This window comes from Leucoraja erinacea, chromosome 22 (genome assembly GCF_028641065.1).
Source record: "Leucoraja erinacea ecotype New England chromosome 22, Leri_hhj_1, whole genome shotgun sequence".
In the NCBI taxonomy this organism is placed as follows: Eukaryota; Metazoa; Chordata; class Chondrichthyes; order Rajiformes; family Rajidae; genus Leucoraja; species Leucoraja erinaceus.
The window spans coordinates 23,167,066-23,187,124 of NC_073398.1; the positions used below are offsets into that span (position 1 = coordinate 23,167,066).

Below are 20,059 nucleotides of genomic sequence, written 5' to 3' on the forward strand. Positions count from 1 at the left end.
AAAGCCCTGTAGTTGCAAAAACACTTCCTGACTTTTGCACTCTATTCCTCTGCAATGAAGGCCAACATTCCTTTGGCTTTCATACTTGCATGCATTTTAAGTGTGTGCTCCTTTGCAATACCTACACATCCCCAATCACTAATATGGAAACAAAAAATCAACAAGGAAAAGATCCTGAGATTGATTAGAGAGGAAAAAAAAAACTTGCGTTAATGGGCGCCTCTTTTGAATAGATAAAGGAGAAAATATAAAAATATTTTGTGTCTGTTTATATAGGAGATACTGAAACCCACCAGGAAATAGTACAGAAGAACTAGTCCAGAATGACAGATGTGCTGTCAGAAAACCACATTGAAAAATTAAGGTAGAAGGGTAGATAAATCCTCAGGATATGATGATCTGCAATCCACGGGTTTTGAAAATATAGAAATATTGGATGCACCAGTTATCTCCTTCCCAAAAGCAAAGAGATTCTACAAATAGTTCCCACAGAGTGGAAGGTGGTAAATGTGGGACCATTATTTATGAAAGATAAAATGGCAAATTAACAGACACCTTCTACAAGTCTAAACTTCTTATAAAATATACATTTTAAAAATCATTCAATGCAAGATTAATATGTTAAAAGAATGCAGTGTTTGCTGCCCCCTCCTGGCTAAAATTAATTCCCCCATCCGTGAAATGATCATTACATGGCAACCGCAAAACACTACAGAAAAAAAATCTGAAATAAAACAATAAAGGCCAATGGCTTGCTAATATTTCAATTACCTTTCATCTGTTTAAATCAAAGGTTGTCTACTACTTTGAGTAGTCAATACTCCCAATTTGTTGACCATAACTCTACCTTCAACACCATAATCCCAAACAAACCACTCCTCGTCGGTACCCCCCTTTGCAACTGGACCCGACTTCCTGACCTAACCATAATCAGTAAGGATAGGCAACAAAACATCATCCATAATAATTCTCAATATTGGTGCTCCACACAGGACTGTGTTCTCAGCCTCCTATTACACTCCCTATTCACAAGTATACAGCTAGTTTCTGTTCTAACTCCATTTACAAGTTTTCAGATGACTCCACTGTAGTGGGCCAGAGCTTGAATAATGATGGGATGGAATACAGGAAGGAAATAGAGATCTTCATAACATGGTGTCACAACAAGCTCTCCTTCAGTGTCAGCAAGGCAAATTAACTAGTTATTGACCTCAAAAAATGGGGTGGTGTACATGCCCCAGTCAAGTGGAGATCGTCGAGAGCATCAAGTACCCAGGCGTAAGTTTCACCAATAATTTAACCAACCACATTGCAGTCATAACCAAGAAAACTCACCAATGCATATACTTCCTCAGAAGACCAAGCAAGTTTAGCATGTCTCTAATGACTCTTACCAACTTCTACAGGTGCATTGTAACAAATGTCCACTTGGTTTGGCAAAAGCTCTACTCAAACTGTTGTTCAGACTACTGAACAGTCCTCCCACAAGGTTGGTTGCAATCCCAATCTTCCAACTTGTCACTTTACATTAGTTTCACTTTATTTGTTCCCAGCACACGTGATAATAATAAATCAATAGCAAGCATTAAAAAAAATAGTTAGTTACCTTCGTACTCGTGGTGGTTTAGGTGGTGGCGAATCAGAAGTCTCAGGAACTAAGGAAATGGTTTGACTTTCAGAACTAATTTCAACCTGTTTTAAGAGACAAACGTTTATGTAAAAAAGATCATAAAATGCAACAATAGTAATATTACACAATTTATTGAGGCTGAATATCTATACATTGCACTAACACGATGCTCGAATCTAAAAAGAGACAATGCCAACCCGAACCTAAAAATAAGGACTAAACAGACTGCAAGCCCCAGATTCAGTACCCATGCAAATGGATTAAGAAACATCTTAAAATATTCTAAGCAAAAGTCAAAGGAAATAAGGGTAAAAATATATACAGGGTAAAGATTGACATGGTACATGGAGAGATTCAGTACAAATACCTCTTTATCTGTAAATTCTGAATAATATGTATCTAAAGCTGAGGAAGGAATTTGTCTGTTGTGGAGCATTAAATCAAATTTCCAAGCCAAGCAGAGCATCATGGTTAAGAGGTGTTCCAATATGAAATTTGATTATTAAAATCATAGAGCATGGAAACTGAACCTTCAGATTTGAACGTCTATGCTGAACAGGTTTTATAACTGAACTAGTTGCTGTTTGAAGTTAGAGATGTTGCTATCACTAATCTATCGAGTAGCTGAACTATTTTACATACTGCCTTGTAATGCAACCAAGAAAATTTAAAATGATCAACATTAAAAGTGCTCACCCTGCAAAATGTCTGCATCATAATTAAGAACATACCATACAGGACGTAGTTACGCATTTATAGCGCTAAAAATCACGCAGATTGAAACCACAAATAGAAAGAAATTTGGCAAAAAAAACGAACATAATAAAATTACATATTGTAAAAAAGCCTCTTAAAAATGACTGCACGAAAGAGCCAGGATGTTTAAAAAGGCAGGCATTTATTAATAAAATTACAAAATAAAGCACGAAAAGGCATAAAAAGGCATTTATTTCCAATGCCAATATACGCTTAAAGATGATAATTATAAAGGTATACAGCATTAAATGTCCAAAGTTGCCTGGTTGCACATAATTATCAGCATTTTTTTTTCAAATTATCTGGGGTTAAACTATGCAGTCTATTAGACAAAATATGCTTGAGTTGTGAAAAACTTCTTTCTAACTCAGCTGAGGTCACTGGTGCATACCCGAAACAAGCAACAAACGCTATATTCATGTTGATATTTTGTGCATAACAACTACCTTTGAGACTTTAGCTATGTTTTCTATTTCTTCAAGATCTTGTCAGCTAAAATCACTCTCTCACATTTTCCTTGTATGTCTTTACCTACATCGCCAGGAACTTTACGAATATCGTCAGTTACTTTGTTGAAAACCTGCAAGTTATTCACTAATGTTTTGCCACGTTTCTCAAGGGAAGTGATAGCTTGTGGGAAGTTTGCAAAATTGGAATCAATAAACAAGATCGCGGTGGACTTTTTCTACATGATTTCACTGACGATCCTGACTGCAGCAGATTCTTCTTCTTCAAAACAGTTGACGATTTTTTTAATCTTTTCAAATTTTGCAACATAGAAGAGTACAGCTTAGAGCCATGTACCCCGTCTAGTCAAAACGGGCGGAGGTAGCGGAATCTCGGGTGCCATTTCCTTGAACAACTGCACACGTGACAGTGCTTTGAGGAAGATTTATTGACATTGGAAACTAGGCGATCGACATTTGGAAACAAGCTACGTATGTGCTCGGCAATTCTATGGAGTCCGTGAGCTAAGCATGTCAAATGCAATATTTTGGGGAATAAAACTTTAAGAGCATGAGCAGCCTTTTTCATGTACGGAGCTGCATCAGTCACAAACAGAAGAACATTCTTGTGTTTTATACCTTCTGGCCAAAGTACAGCAAGTGAAGATGTAAACAACTGAGCAATAGTTGAGCTGTTTGACTTCTCCAATACTTCCGATGTCCACAAATACTCCTTTGATGGTTGACCTGCCTCCAGTGTACCGATGACCACATTGGCAACATATCTCCCCACAGCATCGGTTGTCTCGTCTATTGAGATTCATATTTTGTTGCATGCAACTTCAACTCTAATTTTCTGCACAACAATGTTCAAGTTGCTGTTAACATAATTTTTCCGTAATGATGACTCGCTTGGTATAGGTTCCACAGTGGAATTCCAGCATCAATGAATGCTTTGCACAGATCACTCGAAAAACTCAGAATTGCGACTGGAGCCAGCAGTAAATGTAGCGAGGAGAAAAGCCTTCGGTTTCTCTGCCACCGACTTGTGTTTAGCTGTCTGTAAATGCTGGGAGACGAAATATTTCTCATGATTCACTGCTTTCTCACATGCTTTGCAAAACAGCACACAGTTGTCTGTAGAGAATATATCACTCCCGTACACGCTCACCAAATCGTTCAGTATTTTTACAAGGTGTTGACTTGACTTCAGGCATTTTGATGCTTGCAGGGGTAGATCCTATAGGAGTGGGGATGCAGACCTCTACAAGCAGGCTAAGTACAAGCTGCGAAGTGGAATCGGAGCTGCCAAGGAAAGGTACTTGGGAGAGTTGAGGAGTAACTTCTCAGCAAATGACTCTTCTTCAGTGTGGAAGGGTTTGCAAGAAATCACAAGCTACAAGAGGGAAACCCCCACTCATTGGACAATCGTCAGCTGACCAACGAACTGAACGAGTTCTACTGCAGGTTCGATAAACAGAAATTTAACCCTGGTACCCCCACACCCTCTCCCCAACCAAACACTTCACACCTACTCACAGCCTGACTCCAGTTTGAAAAGACTGGACCCCTCACCACCTATTGCTCCCCCAATCACCGCTGCACACCTACTTAAAGCATGACTCTAGTCTGCAAAGACTGGACCCTTTCCCATGCACCCCTCTCCAATCACCACTTAACATCCTCTTACAACCGGGTTTCAAATTGTCTTGTAAGTTGCGTTAACACGGCAAAAAAGGCTAATTTAGGCAATCAATTGTAAAAAAGGCATTAACTTCCTGAAAGGCACATGGCATTTATGGCAAAATCCTGGCTCTAATCATAACACGCAGACCCCTCTACTCTATTCCTCTTCATTCATGGAACTGAATTGTTATAAGAATTAGTCCTTTAGCTGCAGCATGTAACCTGCAACTAGTAGATCCAGGCAATACATTTGGCTGCATTACTGCTTAACAAGGGCAATTCATTATTTTTCTTGTTAATAAGGAGTTAACAAGTTAATAATGGACCTCCTTCTGTGCTCTATGTTTCAATAAATTGCAATGGGATTTTGATATACAAGCTTTAACTGAATTAAATTACAATACATCCAACGCACAGCATAAATGCTTTTACTGGTCTTCCAAGAAATAAGCAACATGCAACTGTAAACCAAGTTACAAATATGTGTCTTGGATAATTTGATGTAATAATTTGCATCTCAAAAGGAACACTGGTAAATCATGATTAAGAGTAGACCAGATTTCCTGCCACCCAGTTGCTTTTCCCAGATGTTTAATTACTCTTAGTTCATTACTTCGAAAACACCATTATGTCAAAGTCACCATACTGTAAGTGACCACATTTCAATGAACAAGAGGAAACAGGCTTTCCGGAAAATAGCAACCAGCCATCTGCATGCAATACAGCCTTTTTTTCTTCTTTTTTTTTTAAGTGACTTCAGGATACATCCAATTTGCCATTTTTATTTTAAAAATGCATAACCTCAATTTTTTTTCCAACTGGTGATATGATTATCATTAGTCTCTCCCACTCACGACTGTCCGAGATAAAGCTGCACAACTTCTCAAAAAATTAATGTGTTGTTTGAACAATAATTTTAAGGGGTCAAAACTAATTTCCACTCCCACAAGAAAAAGAAATGAATCATACATTGCAAGGAATGAAAATAAAATATTTTATTCGCAGTGACTTTCTACAAGTGAGATTTTTACAGACTGTACGTACCGGCTCAGATAGCCTTTCAGCACATCGACTCCTCTGCAATTCCTTTTCAAATAGCTGAGCTATCGCACGGTGAACAAGCTCATATTGCTCCTGCAAAACAACAGACACTCCTTGATATCTGCATTCAAAATTTTACCACCAAGTCCACAAGACGAATTAATGCTTTTACAAAATATGCTGGAAAGGTGATTTTACTGCACATGTATACAGAGAAAATGAGATTACCTTAAGATTTAGTTTTTAAATAGATACACAAATATTAATAGCCATCACACTTGTACATGGCAATTCATAAGTACTGTATTGACAATTAACTTCTATAAATATTGTTAATGTTTCATCAACACGATCAAAAATAACAAAAACAGAATGAGAAGCCGCCATGTTTTCATGTGGACCCATTTATGAATCTACAAAATACCAAAATGTTTTTCCTGTCCTTTATTAGTTCAGGGCAGAGCAAAATCTTGGATTTATGAAAGCATAATCCTGTTTGACAAAACTCTTAGAATTTTATGAGGTTATAATTATCGGAATAGGCAAGGACAACCAGTGAATGTGCTGCATTTGAACTTTCAGAAGGCCTTTGATAAGATGCCACACAAGATTAAACAAAATTACAGCGCAGTACAGAAATAGGCAGAGAAATAACAGTTGGAGTTTGATCCGAACAGGTTAACATGTTGCACTTTGGGAGGTCAAATAAAGGGGAAAGCTAACAGCATTGTTACCAAGGGATATTTGGGTCCAGCTTCATAACTTCCTGAAAAAATGACAACAAAAGTATATAGAGTGGTAAAGGCAGCATATTGTATACTTGCCATCACAGGTCAGGTTATCGAGTGTAATATTGAGTATAACATTGCTGCTCTGTAGGAATTTGGTTAGGCCACATTTGGAGTATTGTCTGTAGTTCTGGTCTCCATTACAGGAAGGATGTGGAGCAGGGTGCAGAAGAATGCTGTCTAGGTTAGAGGGCTTTAAGAAAAGGTTGGATTGTTTTCTCTGGAGCATCAGAGGCTGCAGGGAAACCCGATGGGCATATGTAAAAATTATGAAGCCTAGATAAGGTAGACAATCAGAACATTCTCAGGGAGAAAATGCCAAAGACGAGTGGAGCCAAGGTGAGATGGGCAAAGTTTAAAGGAGATGCACAGGGTAAGGTTTTTTTTTTTTTTTTTTTAAACACATAAAGAGTGTCTGGAACGTCCTGCCAGGGGTGGTGATAGAAGCAGATACAATAGTGGCATTTAATAGCTTTTGGAGCGACCCAGATCTGCTGGGAATGAATCATGTACAGGCAGATGAGATTAGTTTAACTTGCCATCTAGACTGGGCCTAGACTTTGTGCTGAAGCAACTAGAGTGGAAATGGAACCTCAAATTTTCTGGCTTTTTGGGCCCTGGAACAATATTGTTCAGATGCAGGTATCTCTTTTACACTTATTGAAGAAGTTACCAAATATAATCATCCGCAGGCACAAATAATTTTCATGATGAGGCCACAAAAAGCCAGCTCTTTCCAGAATTCAACTGAGTTGGCTTGATTCTTTGTAGTTTTTTTCTTTTAACTGTGGTGCAGAAATTAGGTGTGATTTATCTACAATTTATGTTTTTGTGTTGTCCGTTCTTTGTTCCTTTTGATGCTGCTGCAACCAACATCTTAATTGTAGCTGTACTTCACTGTACCCGTGCACGATAATAAATCCGACAATTTGAGTTTACCTACTAAATAAAATATTGACTTTCAAATTTCTATGTCTGTTAATTAATAGATGCCATAAAGGCTTCTGCGTTTTAGAAACATAGAAAAATAGATGCAGGAGTAGGCCATTCGGCCCTTTGAGCCTGCACCGCCATTCAATATGATCATGGCCGATCATGATCATGATTTAAAGTTTGCATCCAGAATAATTGATGAAAATTATTATTACAAGAATGTTTTATCTAAATGGTGGCCGATTGGGAAAGGGGGAGATGCAGCGAGAAAAAGGGTGTCATGGTACACCAGTCATTGAAGGTAGGCATGCAGGTGCAGCAGGCAGTAAAGAAAGCGAATGGTATGTTAGCTTTCATTGCAAAAGGATTTGAGTATAGGAGCAGGGAGGTTCTACTGCAGTTGTACAGGGTCTTGGTGAGACCACACCTGGAGTATTGCGTACAGTTTTGGTCTCCAAATCTGAGGAAGGACATTATTGCCATAGAGGGAGTGCAGAGACGGTTCACCAGACTGATTCCTGGGATGTCAGGACTGTCTTATGAAGAAAGACTGGATAGACTTGGTTTATACTCTCTAGAATTTAGAAGATTGAGAGGGGATCTTATAGAAACTTACAAAATTCTTAAGGGGTTGGACAGGCTAGATGCAGGAAGATTGTTCCCGATGTTAGGGAAGTCCAGGACAAGGGGTCACAGCTTAAGGATAAGGGGGAAATCCTTTAAAACAGAGATGAGAAGAACTTTTTTCACACAGAGAGTGGTGAATCTCTGGAACTCTCTGCCACAGAGGGTAGTTGAGGCCAGTTCATTGGCTATATTTAAGAGGGAGTTAGATGTGGCCCTTGTGGCTAAGGGGATCAGGGGGTATGGAGAGAAGGCAGGTACGGGATACTGAGTTGGATGATCAGCCATGATCATATTGAATGGCGGTGCAGGCTCGAAGGGCCGAATGGCCTACTCCTGCACCTAATTTCTATGTTTCTATGTTTACAAATTACAAAGTTATATTTTTAACTAACTTTAAATAAATGTTATGCCCATTTAGAAAACATGTCCCACTCAACCAATGCCAACACAGTACAATATTTCTTGGCTTTTTGCACCTCTACAAATGTGTATGCACTTTTCACTGGAACGTTGTACTAAACTTTTTAAACAATTTCATATTAAAGAAAACTCACTGAAAATTTAATGCTATTTAAGGGTATTTAAGGGATAAAAGGTGGAAAAATAAGCATCACTGACTTACCTTTGTTTGGACTGCAGAATGTCTTTGTGTTCTCATTTCCTGTATCAAATTAAACACACTGAATTCTTCAGGTATTTTCTGAAACAGAAGGTACATTTTGCACAAATGAGAACCAAAATCAACATAATTAAAATTAATTGTTCTGATTTCACGTGCATTATTTCATTATTGACAGATAATTGATCCAAAAGGATTACAACAAACAAAATATGTGCTTCCCACTAGTAATTCAATCAATATCTTATACTAATAGTACATCTTAGTTTAGCATTTCAGTATAATATCCCAAAGCACCATAAAAATAAATAAAAATAAAATATGACATGAAAAATCAAGAATTAATTCAAGAATTAATAGTTTTTTTTAACAGACAGACAAGTCCATTCACCTAATTACTTGATCAAGTTCTTTTCTTGCTGAGAAATGTTTAAACAAGGTCCAAGCTTATATCATCAACCATGGCCCTTCTCCGGACAGCTATGACTATATTTCGACAAACATAATTATAAACAAATTAGAAATAATTTATTCACTTCCTTCAAAGGGCTATGTCACGGTGGCATTGCAGTAGAACTACTGCCTTTTCAGCAGCGGAGACCCAGGTTTGATCCTGACTACGGGTGCTTGGCTATACGGAGTTTGTACGTTCTCCCCATGACCTGCATGGGTTTTCTCCGAGATCTTTGGTTTCCTCCCACACTCCAAATGCACACGGGTTTTTTTAGGTTAATTGGCTCAGTAAAATTGTAAATTGTCCCTAGGATAGTGTTAGAATGCGGGGATCGCTGGTTGATGCGGACTCGGTGGGCCGAAGGGCCTGTTTCCGTGCTGTATCTCTAAACCAAATAATGCTTTGCATCCAGGTAAAGAGCAGCTTTCATGTATCACAAGTACAATAATCTAACTTATGTCATGCCACATAAAATATGCCTTTACCAGTCCCGATTAGTATTTTCTTAAATAGTTAGGAAAGAACTGCAGATGCTGGTATAAATCGAAGATAGACACCAAATGCTGGAGTAATTCAGCAGGACAGGCAGCATCTCTGGAGAGAAGGTATGGGTGATTTTCAGGTCGGGGTCCTTCTTCAGACTGATGTCAGGGAAGTGGACGGTACAGAGATAAAATGTAGTCGGAGACAGTAAGACTGGTAGAACTGGGAAGGGGAGGGGATAGAGAGAGAGAGAGGATAAGCAAGTGCTACTTGAAGTTAGAGAAGTCAACGTTCATACCACTGGGGTGTAAGCTACCCAAGCGAAATACGAGGTGCTTTTCCTCCAATTTGCGCTGGGCCTCAATCTGACAATGGAGGAGGCCCAGGAGAGAAAGGTCAGTGTGGGAATGGGGTAGTTATAGTGTTGAGCAACCGAGAGATCAGGTAGATGTTCAGAGAAACGATCGCCGAGCTTGGTCTCGCCGATATACAGGATAAGTGTGTTAAGGATTTAACACATAATCTGAATATTGCTCAAAAATTGTCTATTTCTAACAAAGGGCAGTAATCAACACGGTACGATCCAACCTCCAGGAGTTTTTACAGGAATCTTCATCATCTGACTGCTAAGATCTGACTTGCTTTAAAAGGAAATCCATAATACCAGTGCCAAGAGCAGCATGGTGACATGCCTCAATGACTACCGACCTTTGGCAGTAATGTCTGTGGTATCCATGTGTTTTGCGAGGTTGGTTATAACGCATATCAACCCGTCCTAATAAGGACCTGGGCACACGACACTTAGCCTATCACCGCAACAGAATAACAGGGAAAGTAGTCATACTGGGTCTCCACATTGCACTGGACAACTTAGACAATTGGAAGAACAGCATCTCATATTTCACTTGGGCAGCTTGCAGTATAAATATTAATTTCTCTAACTTCAAGTAACCCATGCATTCCCTCTCTCTCTCCATCCCTTCTCCAATCAAGTTGCACCAGCTTCTAATTTTCACCCAGCATACAGGTAACAATGGCTCGTTTCCTTCATCATTGTTACTTTTTCATTCATTGTCCATTATCTCTCTACATCATCTTCTATATCTATCATTTTCCTTTCCCCCCGACTAGTCCAAAGAAGGGTCTCGACCAGAAAAGTCACTAATTTTATCTCTCCAGAGATGCTGCCTGTCCCACAGTTCCTACAGTTTTTTGTGTCTATCTTAGACAATTAGAACAAGTTCACGAGACTGTTGTGTTGGAAAGAACTGCAGATGCTGGTTTAAAATCGAAGGTGGACACAAAATGCTGATGTTGCCTGTCCCGCTGAGTTACTACAGCATTTTGCGTCTACCTTCATGAGGCTGTTATTCAACAGCTTGCCGTTTAACACTATTATCCCCTCTAGACACCAACTAACTCAGGGAACCGGGTTGCTATTCATACCTATGTATGCAATACCTAATTTTGCTCGTTAGACCACAATCAGTACGAATTGGCAACCACACTTCCATCTTGATAACCATAAACACAGGAGCACCTCAAGGATGTGTGCTCTGACCCCTGTTCAACTCTCTCTATATCCATGATTGTGTAGCCAGAGACAGCTCTGAAGGCCATAGACGAATAACAGGTAACAATCAGGACGATAGATAATCTGATTGAATACTGCCAGAACAATACTGTGAAGAAGGGTCTCAACCCGAAACATCGCCTATTCCTTCACTCCATAGATGCTGCTTCACCTGCTGAGTTTCTCCAGCATTTGTCTACCAATAATCTCTCAAGGTTGGCAAGAGCAAGAAGTTAGTTGTTGATATCAGGAAGAGAATGAAAGGGTCCATGAACCTTTCATCATCGACAAGACGGCAGTGGAAGAGTCAACCGTTTCAAGTTCCTGGACGTGTACATCTCGGAAGATGCGTCTTGGGCCCAGCACATTGATGCAATTACAAAGAAAGCTCATCAATGCCTCCATCCAAAAATCTGCCCATCAGAAACTTCCTCATCCGAGGCTATTTGATGCAACCCCAAAGTTGTCCTGCCTTTCTTCACTTCCAGTTTTTATCCCCGCTCTCCCTACTACAGTCGAAAGAAGGCCCCGACCTGAAACTCACTTGTCCATTTTCTCCTGAGATGCTGCCTGACCCGCTGAGTTACTCCAACATATTGTGTCTATCATCAATACCTCTACTTCCTTCGAAGATTGAGATTTGATATGTGCCGAATATTTTATCAAACATCTGTAGGTGTAGGTGTACGGAGAAAGCATAGTGACTTGTGGCATCATGGCTTGATTCAGTAACTCAAACATCTAGGACCGAATGAGGCTGCAGAATGTGATGCATTTGCCTGGTCACCAAAGACCCTACCTCAACAACTAAGATCTACTGTGCTTTGTTTTGTTTACACTACAGACTTTTGCACTATTATAGTTTGGTGACTTAGTAAAACTGATTTTTAATTGATTACATTGTTGATTATTGTATATTTATTTATGCTTTATTGCATTAATGGGTCTGTAAAGGTGCAGTAAGTAAGATATCCATTGATCTGTTGCCAGTAACTATGATCATTAACCACACTTTATTCATTAATTAGTTTCCTACCATTAAGGTGAAATTAGCAAAATAGATGACTCACCCCAGCTTTGAGTAAATTCCAGGTATAATCAATTGCACATATGGCTCCAGTTCTTCCACATCCAGCACTGTGGGAGAACACAGAATTCCAGGAAATGACTCATTACGGTCATCCTTCATAAAACACAGTGACAACTTCCATCACTATTTGCATCATCTCCATTACCAATTTACAGGAACTTGCATTGATTTTAAGCAATGAAGCTTAAAGATTTTGCTTCCCAGCAATTTAATAATTATATCGTTAAAAGTTTAATTTCTTGGGTAACATAGAAAAAATGTTAAGCTTGCAGATCACATACATCCTGGGTTCAACTTCAATGCAAATTCATGCCATAAGAATGTAACCTTACACAATGAGTGTTAAAAATCTCAAATTTCCCACAAAAATTGTATAATTTAGTTTCTACCCATGTGCGATAAAAGAGCCTAATTCCAACAGAGAACACTGGGGAAGCAAAATGTAATTCCAAGAAATACCGCCAAATTCTTTTAAATTATTTTTAAATACTTATTTATTATTTTACTAATAAGTGTACATATGTGTCAATGGTTGTCGTGTTTGTATTTTTTTTAACCGGAGGAGATGTAATGGAATTTCGTTGCACAGTATTGTGCAATGACAATAAACGTATTCATTCATTCATTCACGACAAAGCAATTTCCTTCAGTTGATGCAATATTAATTACATTACAAAAAAGACAGAAAACATTCTGACTATCAGCTCTTCTACAACTTTTGACAAAATTGATCAAACATGTTTTATTTTTAATATTTGTCTTTTGTCATCCGAGTCCATGAGACAACTTTATTTGGTTCCACTTGCTACTTCTAGTAAAGATGAAACAAAGATGGATTTTCCTCTATACCTGCAATGGATGCAAATAGGTACACCTTCATGCTCTTGATATTCTCGCATCAAACTGATCATGTCCAAAATTGAATCAAATGAAGAAGGAACATCATGATCTGGCCAGTTCACATAATGAAACTGATAGATTCTACGAGATTCCTATTGAAGAAGAAATACAGGGTTTAATTTACTATAATTCACCATAAGCTATTAATACACCAGGCACAAAGTTTATCCAATAAAAGTAAAATATTGGTTATATATTATTCAACTTTATTTGAAACATTCTCACTGGCTAATGCATGCAAGCTGATTAATAACACAATAAAAACAAGAGAGCATATATTATTTTTTAAATATTCTCTTTAAGCAATGCAATTTGATGAGAAATAAACAGGGGATTGACAATATAAATATAGGTCAAGTAATGAAGAGGGAGAAAACAAGGGAAGATTGGATTGAGGAAGATTGGATTGAGAGAAACAAAGAAAAAACTAATGCAGCAGTTTCATGAAACATGGGTGTTTGGACAAGGCCACAACACAGTGGAGCAAACTGCTTAGACAGGTGCATCTCCTCCTTAACAATTACAATATAAAACATGCATATTGACCAAAAAAAAAGCACCCAATTATTATGGAGGGAGTAACGTATTTTCAAAAAGCAGTGCCTAACCTGCCAATACTCAATCAATCCTGCTAAATTAAAGTGCGGATCCCTTTACCAGTATTAAGACAGAGGTGTCGGGACCATAAACTGCACAAACAATATACCCAAAGGCATATTTTTGTACATGTTATTTGCTATCTCATTACGCTGAGGTTTGCAGGAATGGTAATGTTTTGTTGTAGATAAAGTAAAATAGTGAATGGCACTGATGTTAAAAGAATGGTACAGCAAATTAAATCCCATGCTTTCATCACTAGAAATTATGTTTAAAAGCAAACAGAGATCCAAGTTAGTAAATATTTTCAACCAAAGAAATTACGTTTTCAAATATTGAACACATAAGCAATCTAAAACCAAAAGAGAGACATAAACAATCGCAAAGGTGAATATATCTAACACCAAATGGCTCCTTTGCTGAAAAGCTGCTGATAAATTTGCAATGCTATTCCAGTGCCATCGGTTGCATGAGACAATCAAGTGTGATAACACAGTTGTGTTCAAGAGGGAACTGCAGATGCTGGAAGATCGAAGGTACACAAAATTGCTGGAGAAACTCAGCGGGTGCAGCAGCATCTATGGAGCGAAGGAAATAGGCGACGTTTCGGGCCGAAACCCTTCTTCAGACTGATGGGGGTGGGGGGGAGAGAAGGAAGGAAAAGGGGAGGAGGAGGAGCCCTTGCTGTCTCCTCCCCTTCCTTAACCCTCTAGCTGTCTCCTCCTATCCGCCCGCCCTCGGGCTCCTCCTCCTCCCCTTTTCCTTCCTTCTCCCTCCCCACCCCCCATCAGTCTGAAGAAGGGTTTCGGCCCGAAACGTCGCCCATTTCCTTCGCTCCATAGATGCTGCTGCACCCGCTGAGTTTCTCCAGTAATTTTGTGTACCTGTGATAGCACAGTTACTAAGGTACTGGTTAATGGGCACAAAAAGCTGCAGTATATCAGCAGGTCAGGCAGCACCTCTAGAGAAAAGGAATAGTTGATGTTTCAGGTCGAGACCCTTCTCCAGACTGAGTTAGGGGAAAGGGAAACCATAGACGGTGATATAAAGAGATATAGAACAAATGAATGAAAGATATGCAAAAATAACAATGATAAAGGAAACAGGTTAGCTGCTGACTAGGTAAAAAATGAGTTAGACAATTTAACTCACCAGGAGGACAGTGAAACCAGTACAAAAACAAAGGTGGGGGAGGGACGGAGAGAGAGAGCATGCAAGGGTTACTTGAAGTTGGAGAAATCAATATTCGTACTGCTGAGTTGCAAGATGCCCAAGCGAAATAAGAGGTGCTGTTAATGGGGATGGACAATAAATACAGACCTTGCCAGTGGTGTTCCCGTACAGTGAATGAGTTTTACACCCACAAATTCAAGAAATGGGTGAACTTTGAAGTATACTGTCATACGGTTCAAAGTAAACTCATTTCACTCCTCCAAAGATTCAACTTCTTCAAAGTTACTGGATACTTCAATTATTCTTCATCAAATGTAAAAGCATGAAATCTCAAATGGGCAAGTTATGAGGAAAGTAGATTCCCTGCTGATAATGGACCAATACTCACATTCTGGAATTCCACTAATAGAGTCCTTATGAAATAGTCATTCCTTGCCTGTTCCTCCTCCTGGAAGGGCATGAAAAAAAGACAAAATAATTAGTGACACTAAATTGATATCGGATCTGGCAGTGCAATTGCAAAAAAATCATTAAGTAGCATTAAACAAAGGAAATAATACATGATGTCCTGACATAGAATGCGGTTATCATTTTTTACACATAACTGTTGATTTTGATTACGGAATGTTATAGACTCATTCTCAATTCTTGGTTTACAACTACAATGGTATTGATATGAAACACTAGGTTATCTGTATTAGACAATTATCCAAGTCCAATACATTCACCAAAAAGCATTGCAATGTTTAAGAGTATATATATACACACCATCTCTCCTGGAAAATTTAGCAAATCATTTGAAAATCAGATAGCTGCATTGTCAGAAATCTAAGATTTTTACTTTCATTTACAACATTTCGATGTTCTTTAAAAAAGTCTCTAAACTTCTCTCAACAAAATCTTTGTGTTAACTGTTAAAATTCTGCTATAACCTAAATATGCATAAAACAAGAAAAATCTAATATTTAAGGAGGAATTTTAAGCCTTTCAGTAGCTTAAATCTGCTAATGACAGTCATTACAAACAAAAGATAGATACTAAAAGCTGGAGTAACTCAGTGGGCCAGGAATAGGTGGCGTTTCAGGTCGAGACTCTTCTTTTTGCGAGTCGGGGGAAAAGGGAACGAGAGAAAGAGATGGTGATATACAGTGCCCTCCATAATGTTTGGGACAAAGATCCATCATTTGCCTCTGTACTCCACAATTTGAGATTTGTAATAAAAAAAAAAATAAATAAATAAATAGATAGAAGCCACGTGGTTATAGTGCACATCGTCAGATTTTAATAAAGGCCATTTTTATACATTTTGTTTTCACCATGTAGAAATTACAGCAGTGTTCATACATAGACCCCCCCCCCCCCCCCCCCCCCATTTTCATCAGGATACCATAATGTTTGGGACACAGCAATGTCATGTAAATGAAAGTAGTCATGTTCAGTATTTTGTTGCATATCCTTTGCATGCAATGACTGCTTGAAGTCTGCGATTCATGGACATCACCAGTTGCTGGGTGACTTCTCTGGTGATGCTCTGCCAGGCCTGTATTGCAGCCATCTTTAGCTTATGCTTGTTTTGGGAGCTAGTCCCCTTCAGTTTTCTCTTCAGCATATAAAAGGCGTGCTCAATTGGGTTCAGATCGGGTGATTGACTTGGCCACTCATGAATTGACCATTTTTACCTTTGAAAAACTCCTTTGTTGCTTTAGCAGTATGTTTGGGATCATTGTCTTGCTGTAGAATGAACTGTCAGCCAATGAGTTTTGTGGCATTTGTTTGAACTTGAGCAGATAGGATGTGTCTATACACTTCAGAATTGATTATGCTACTACCTTCAGCAGCTGTATCATCAATGAAATGAGCCAGTACCTTCAGCAGCCATATATGCCCAGGCCATAACACCTCCATCACCATGTTACACAGATGACGAGGTACACTTTGGATCTTGGGCAATTCTTTCTCTCCTCCATACTTTGCTCTGGCCATCACTCTGATATAAGTTAATCTTCGTTTGATCTGTCCACAAGACCTTTTTCCAGAACTGTGGTTGCTCTTTTAAGTACTTGGCAAACTGTAACCTGGCCATCCTATTTTTCCAGCTAACCAGTGGTTTGGACCTTGCAGTGAAGCCTCTGTATTTCTGTTCATGAAGTCTTCTGTGGACAGTGGTCATTGACAAATCCACACCCGACTCCCGAAGAGTGTTTCTGATCTGTCGGACAGGTGTTTGGGGATTTTTCTTTATTATAGAGAAAATTCTGTCATCAGCTGTGGAGGTCTTCCTTGGCCTGCCAGTCCCTTTGCGATTAGTAAGCTCACCAATGCTCTTTTTTTGCAAACAGTTGATGTTGGAAAGCCTAAGGTCTCTAGCAGTTTTATTCTTGTTTCTCAGTCTCATAATGGCTTCTTTGACTTTCATTGGTACAACTTTGGTCCTCGTGTTGGTGAAGAGCAATAACATTTTCCAAAGGTGATGGAAAGACTGGAGGCAAGACTAGGTGCTTAGAGCTCTCTTATACCTGCATTAAGGAGGCAATTAAACACACCCGAGCAATTACAAACACCTGTGATGCCATGTGTCCAAAACATTATGGTGCCCTGAAATGGGGGGGGGGGGGGGGGGGGGGGGGGGGACTATGTATAATTTTCCGTAATTTCTACATGGTGAAGCCAAAATGTATAACAGTGGCCTTTAATAAAATCTGACAAAGTGCACTTTAACCACATGTGATTTTTTAAATTACATTTATCAAATTGTGGTATACAGAGGTAAATAAATGATGGGTCTTTGTCCCAAACATTATGGAGGGGACTGTAGAACAAAAGATAAGCAAAAAAAGTAAAATGTGGTCTACCTTTTGTTTAAACTGGCATCTGCAGTTCCTTCCTAGTTATTACATACAATCTAGTTTCCACCTTTGAAACCAGTGAGGAACTGCTGGCTGTGGTCTCCGATACGATTCGATTTGCCTAAACGACTGACGTGTGTGTCACTTTCAATGGCCAATTAAGTTCACAAGCAGAATATTATCCTGCAGACTAAGAATACTTGAATTCTCTAACAATTTCCTGCAATCTTCATCAAATATGCTTTCCCCTCATTTGATATTAAAGTCAGGGTAAAAGTGAATATAATTTACCCAAAATAAATTACACTAATTTAGCAAAGATCATAAAAAGGGAAAGTGGGAAGAAGAAGAATTGGTAACGGTGCACTTGGGAGTATAAACACCATCACAAACTAGTTGAACCAAATGCTATTTCTGGACTATGATTTTTATATCCTGTATTAAGAAAAGTGGAGCAATACATTTTTTGCTCAATGAATAATCTTTTGGAAATTAGGTGACTCTGGTAAGGTCACAGTTAATGTAAATCCCTGTTGAATAAGTCACCGTCTTTTTGATTTAAGATAACACTGTAGCAATTCTTTTGTTTTTGATTACAATTCTTGGAATTCTTACAATGAGTTGGTCTGCTGAATCAGAAGTAATAAGCAACTATGTCATTAGAGATTGAAATCACTTGTGAAGTAGATAGCCAGCATTATTCTTTAAAGGAATCAGTGAACCAATTGTACATTTCATAGAATGGCATCTTTCATCAATGTTCCTCTCCCCCTTCCAAATGTCAGTTCACAAGTTACGATTTCCATTGCATAGGTTGGTATATTGGGATTTGAACTTCAATTCTGGTTGCAGATAAGAAACGTTTCCTACATACATGCATGATTTGCACACAAAATGTTGTCTAATCACAAAAATTTTTTTATGACTATTTGACTAAAGCCTGAATAAAGTTAAATGCAACTGTCCTTATTAGTTTCAAAGTAGAGCACAGAACTGGACCCTTCAGGGCCTCTTTCGGAGCTGTATGCTGTGATTATTTTGCTAGTTACATAGCCATCTCACTACTGTTTTAACTGTGCTAAGTGGACAAAGTCAAAAGATGCCAAAACATTTTTTGATCCAAACCACTATGGTTCATTGAGATCAAAATATCACTCATCATTATTTCTGATAATGAGCCACTTCCTGTTACTCAAGATATATATTAATGGTTTTGAAATTTAAGATTTAGAAATCCAACGAGTTTCATCTTTATGGGTGTAGCTGAATTGCCTCAATCAGACAATGAGCCTCACCCACTGATTAATTTCTATTCCATGCCCACACCATAACACCATGATAAAACATCCATCATGATGAGAGGGTAACAATCTTATGCCTGCTCTGTACATTATGGATGTGATACACAAGAAAAAGAGGTTATGTGCTCACTATAGATCCTCCATCTCAGCTTTTCATTATTATCATCTTTTGATAAACTATTTAAAGAAAGATAAATGGGAAAGTAAATTCTGACAAAGATGGAACCTGTGGTGAGGTTTAGATGAATGGACAACAAAAACAGCAGATGGAGCAAAATATTTGGTAATCTACACCACAAAGACTAGAAAACTTAAATATCAGATCACTAAAAACATTGATTCTCCATTATTTAAAATGATTAATCTTGAAAAAAAAACAGTAGAATCTCGTCTGAAAAAGATTTCACTCGTCCTATTAGTAAATCTATTATCATTTACTCGTTGCCCCCCCCCCCCCACCCAAGCACTAACTTCAAGTACAGCAAAACACTCACACAAGTAATCTGAAATTCTCCAAGACGAAGAGCATCATCCCCATGTGGTGGCCAGTAACGCTCACATTTTTTCTGTAGAACAGGAAAGCTAAAATTATTAATATACATTTTTAGTTTAAATTGACTTACTGTCTCAAATGAAAATTGGACACAGGAACTTACCCTCCCCATTTCAAACTCACGGCACGCCATGATAATTATCTGGAATTAGAAAATAGTAGAATGTTTAATAATTTGTTCAGCAGAAAGCCCACAGAAAGTTACAACATGGAATGACTGAATAGCCTCCCACTTGCTGACATTTATGCAACTTCATCCGACCTTCCAGTTTGCTTTACAGCCTGTTTTAACTGAAGTTACTAGTTCTGACAATCAAAAATTGAGACAACTTACTCCAACGTTATATTCCCAGATCATCCTCCAAAAGTCAAGAACAGAATTTGCTAGTGGACCTTGCGTTGCAATATAGGATTTTGGCCCATAAACTCCCTAGAAATATAATAAGAATACACATTAACCAAATTAAAAACCCAACAAAGCACTTCATTTCCAAACCATTAAGATAACAATTCTAAATAAAAGGTTATAATCCAACAGAATCAGTTATTCCATACAATTACAA

General features: G+C 38.4%; 1 protein-coding gene across 6 annotated transcripts in view; it reads right to left on the reverse strand.

Annotated features, from left to right (window-relative positions):
- LOC129707800 (tyrosine-protein phosphatase non-receptor type 12-like) overlaps window positions 1–20,059 on the reverse strand; it is a 93,631-nt gene that overhangs the window by 31,693 nt on the left and 41,879 nt on the right. For all 6 annotated transcript variants that reach the window (XM_055653137.1, XM_055653133.1, XM_055653136.1 and 3 more), the window contains exons 4-12: window positions 19,831–19,926; window positions 19,600–19,638; window positions 19,438–19,509; window positions 15,185–15,244; window positions 12,976–13,118; window positions 12,107–12,173; window positions 8,530–8,607; window positions 5,563–5,652; window positions 1,607–1,692 (exon numbers count right to left, since the gene is read on the reverse strand). In XM_055653137.1, the coding sequence (XP_055509112.1) occupies window positions 1,607–1,692; window positions 5,563–5,652; window positions 8,530–8,607; window positions 12,107–12,173; window positions 12,976–13,118; window positions 15,185–15,244; window positions 19,438–19,509; window positions 19,600–19,638; window positions 19,831–19,926 (731 nt within the window). The remainder of the gene's footprint in view (window positions 1–1,606; window positions 1,693–5,562; window positions 5,653–8,529; window positions 8,608–12,106; window positions 12,174–12,975; window positions 13,119–15,184; window positions 15,245–19,437; window positions 19,510–19,599; window positions 19,639–19,830; window positions 19,927–20,059) is intronic.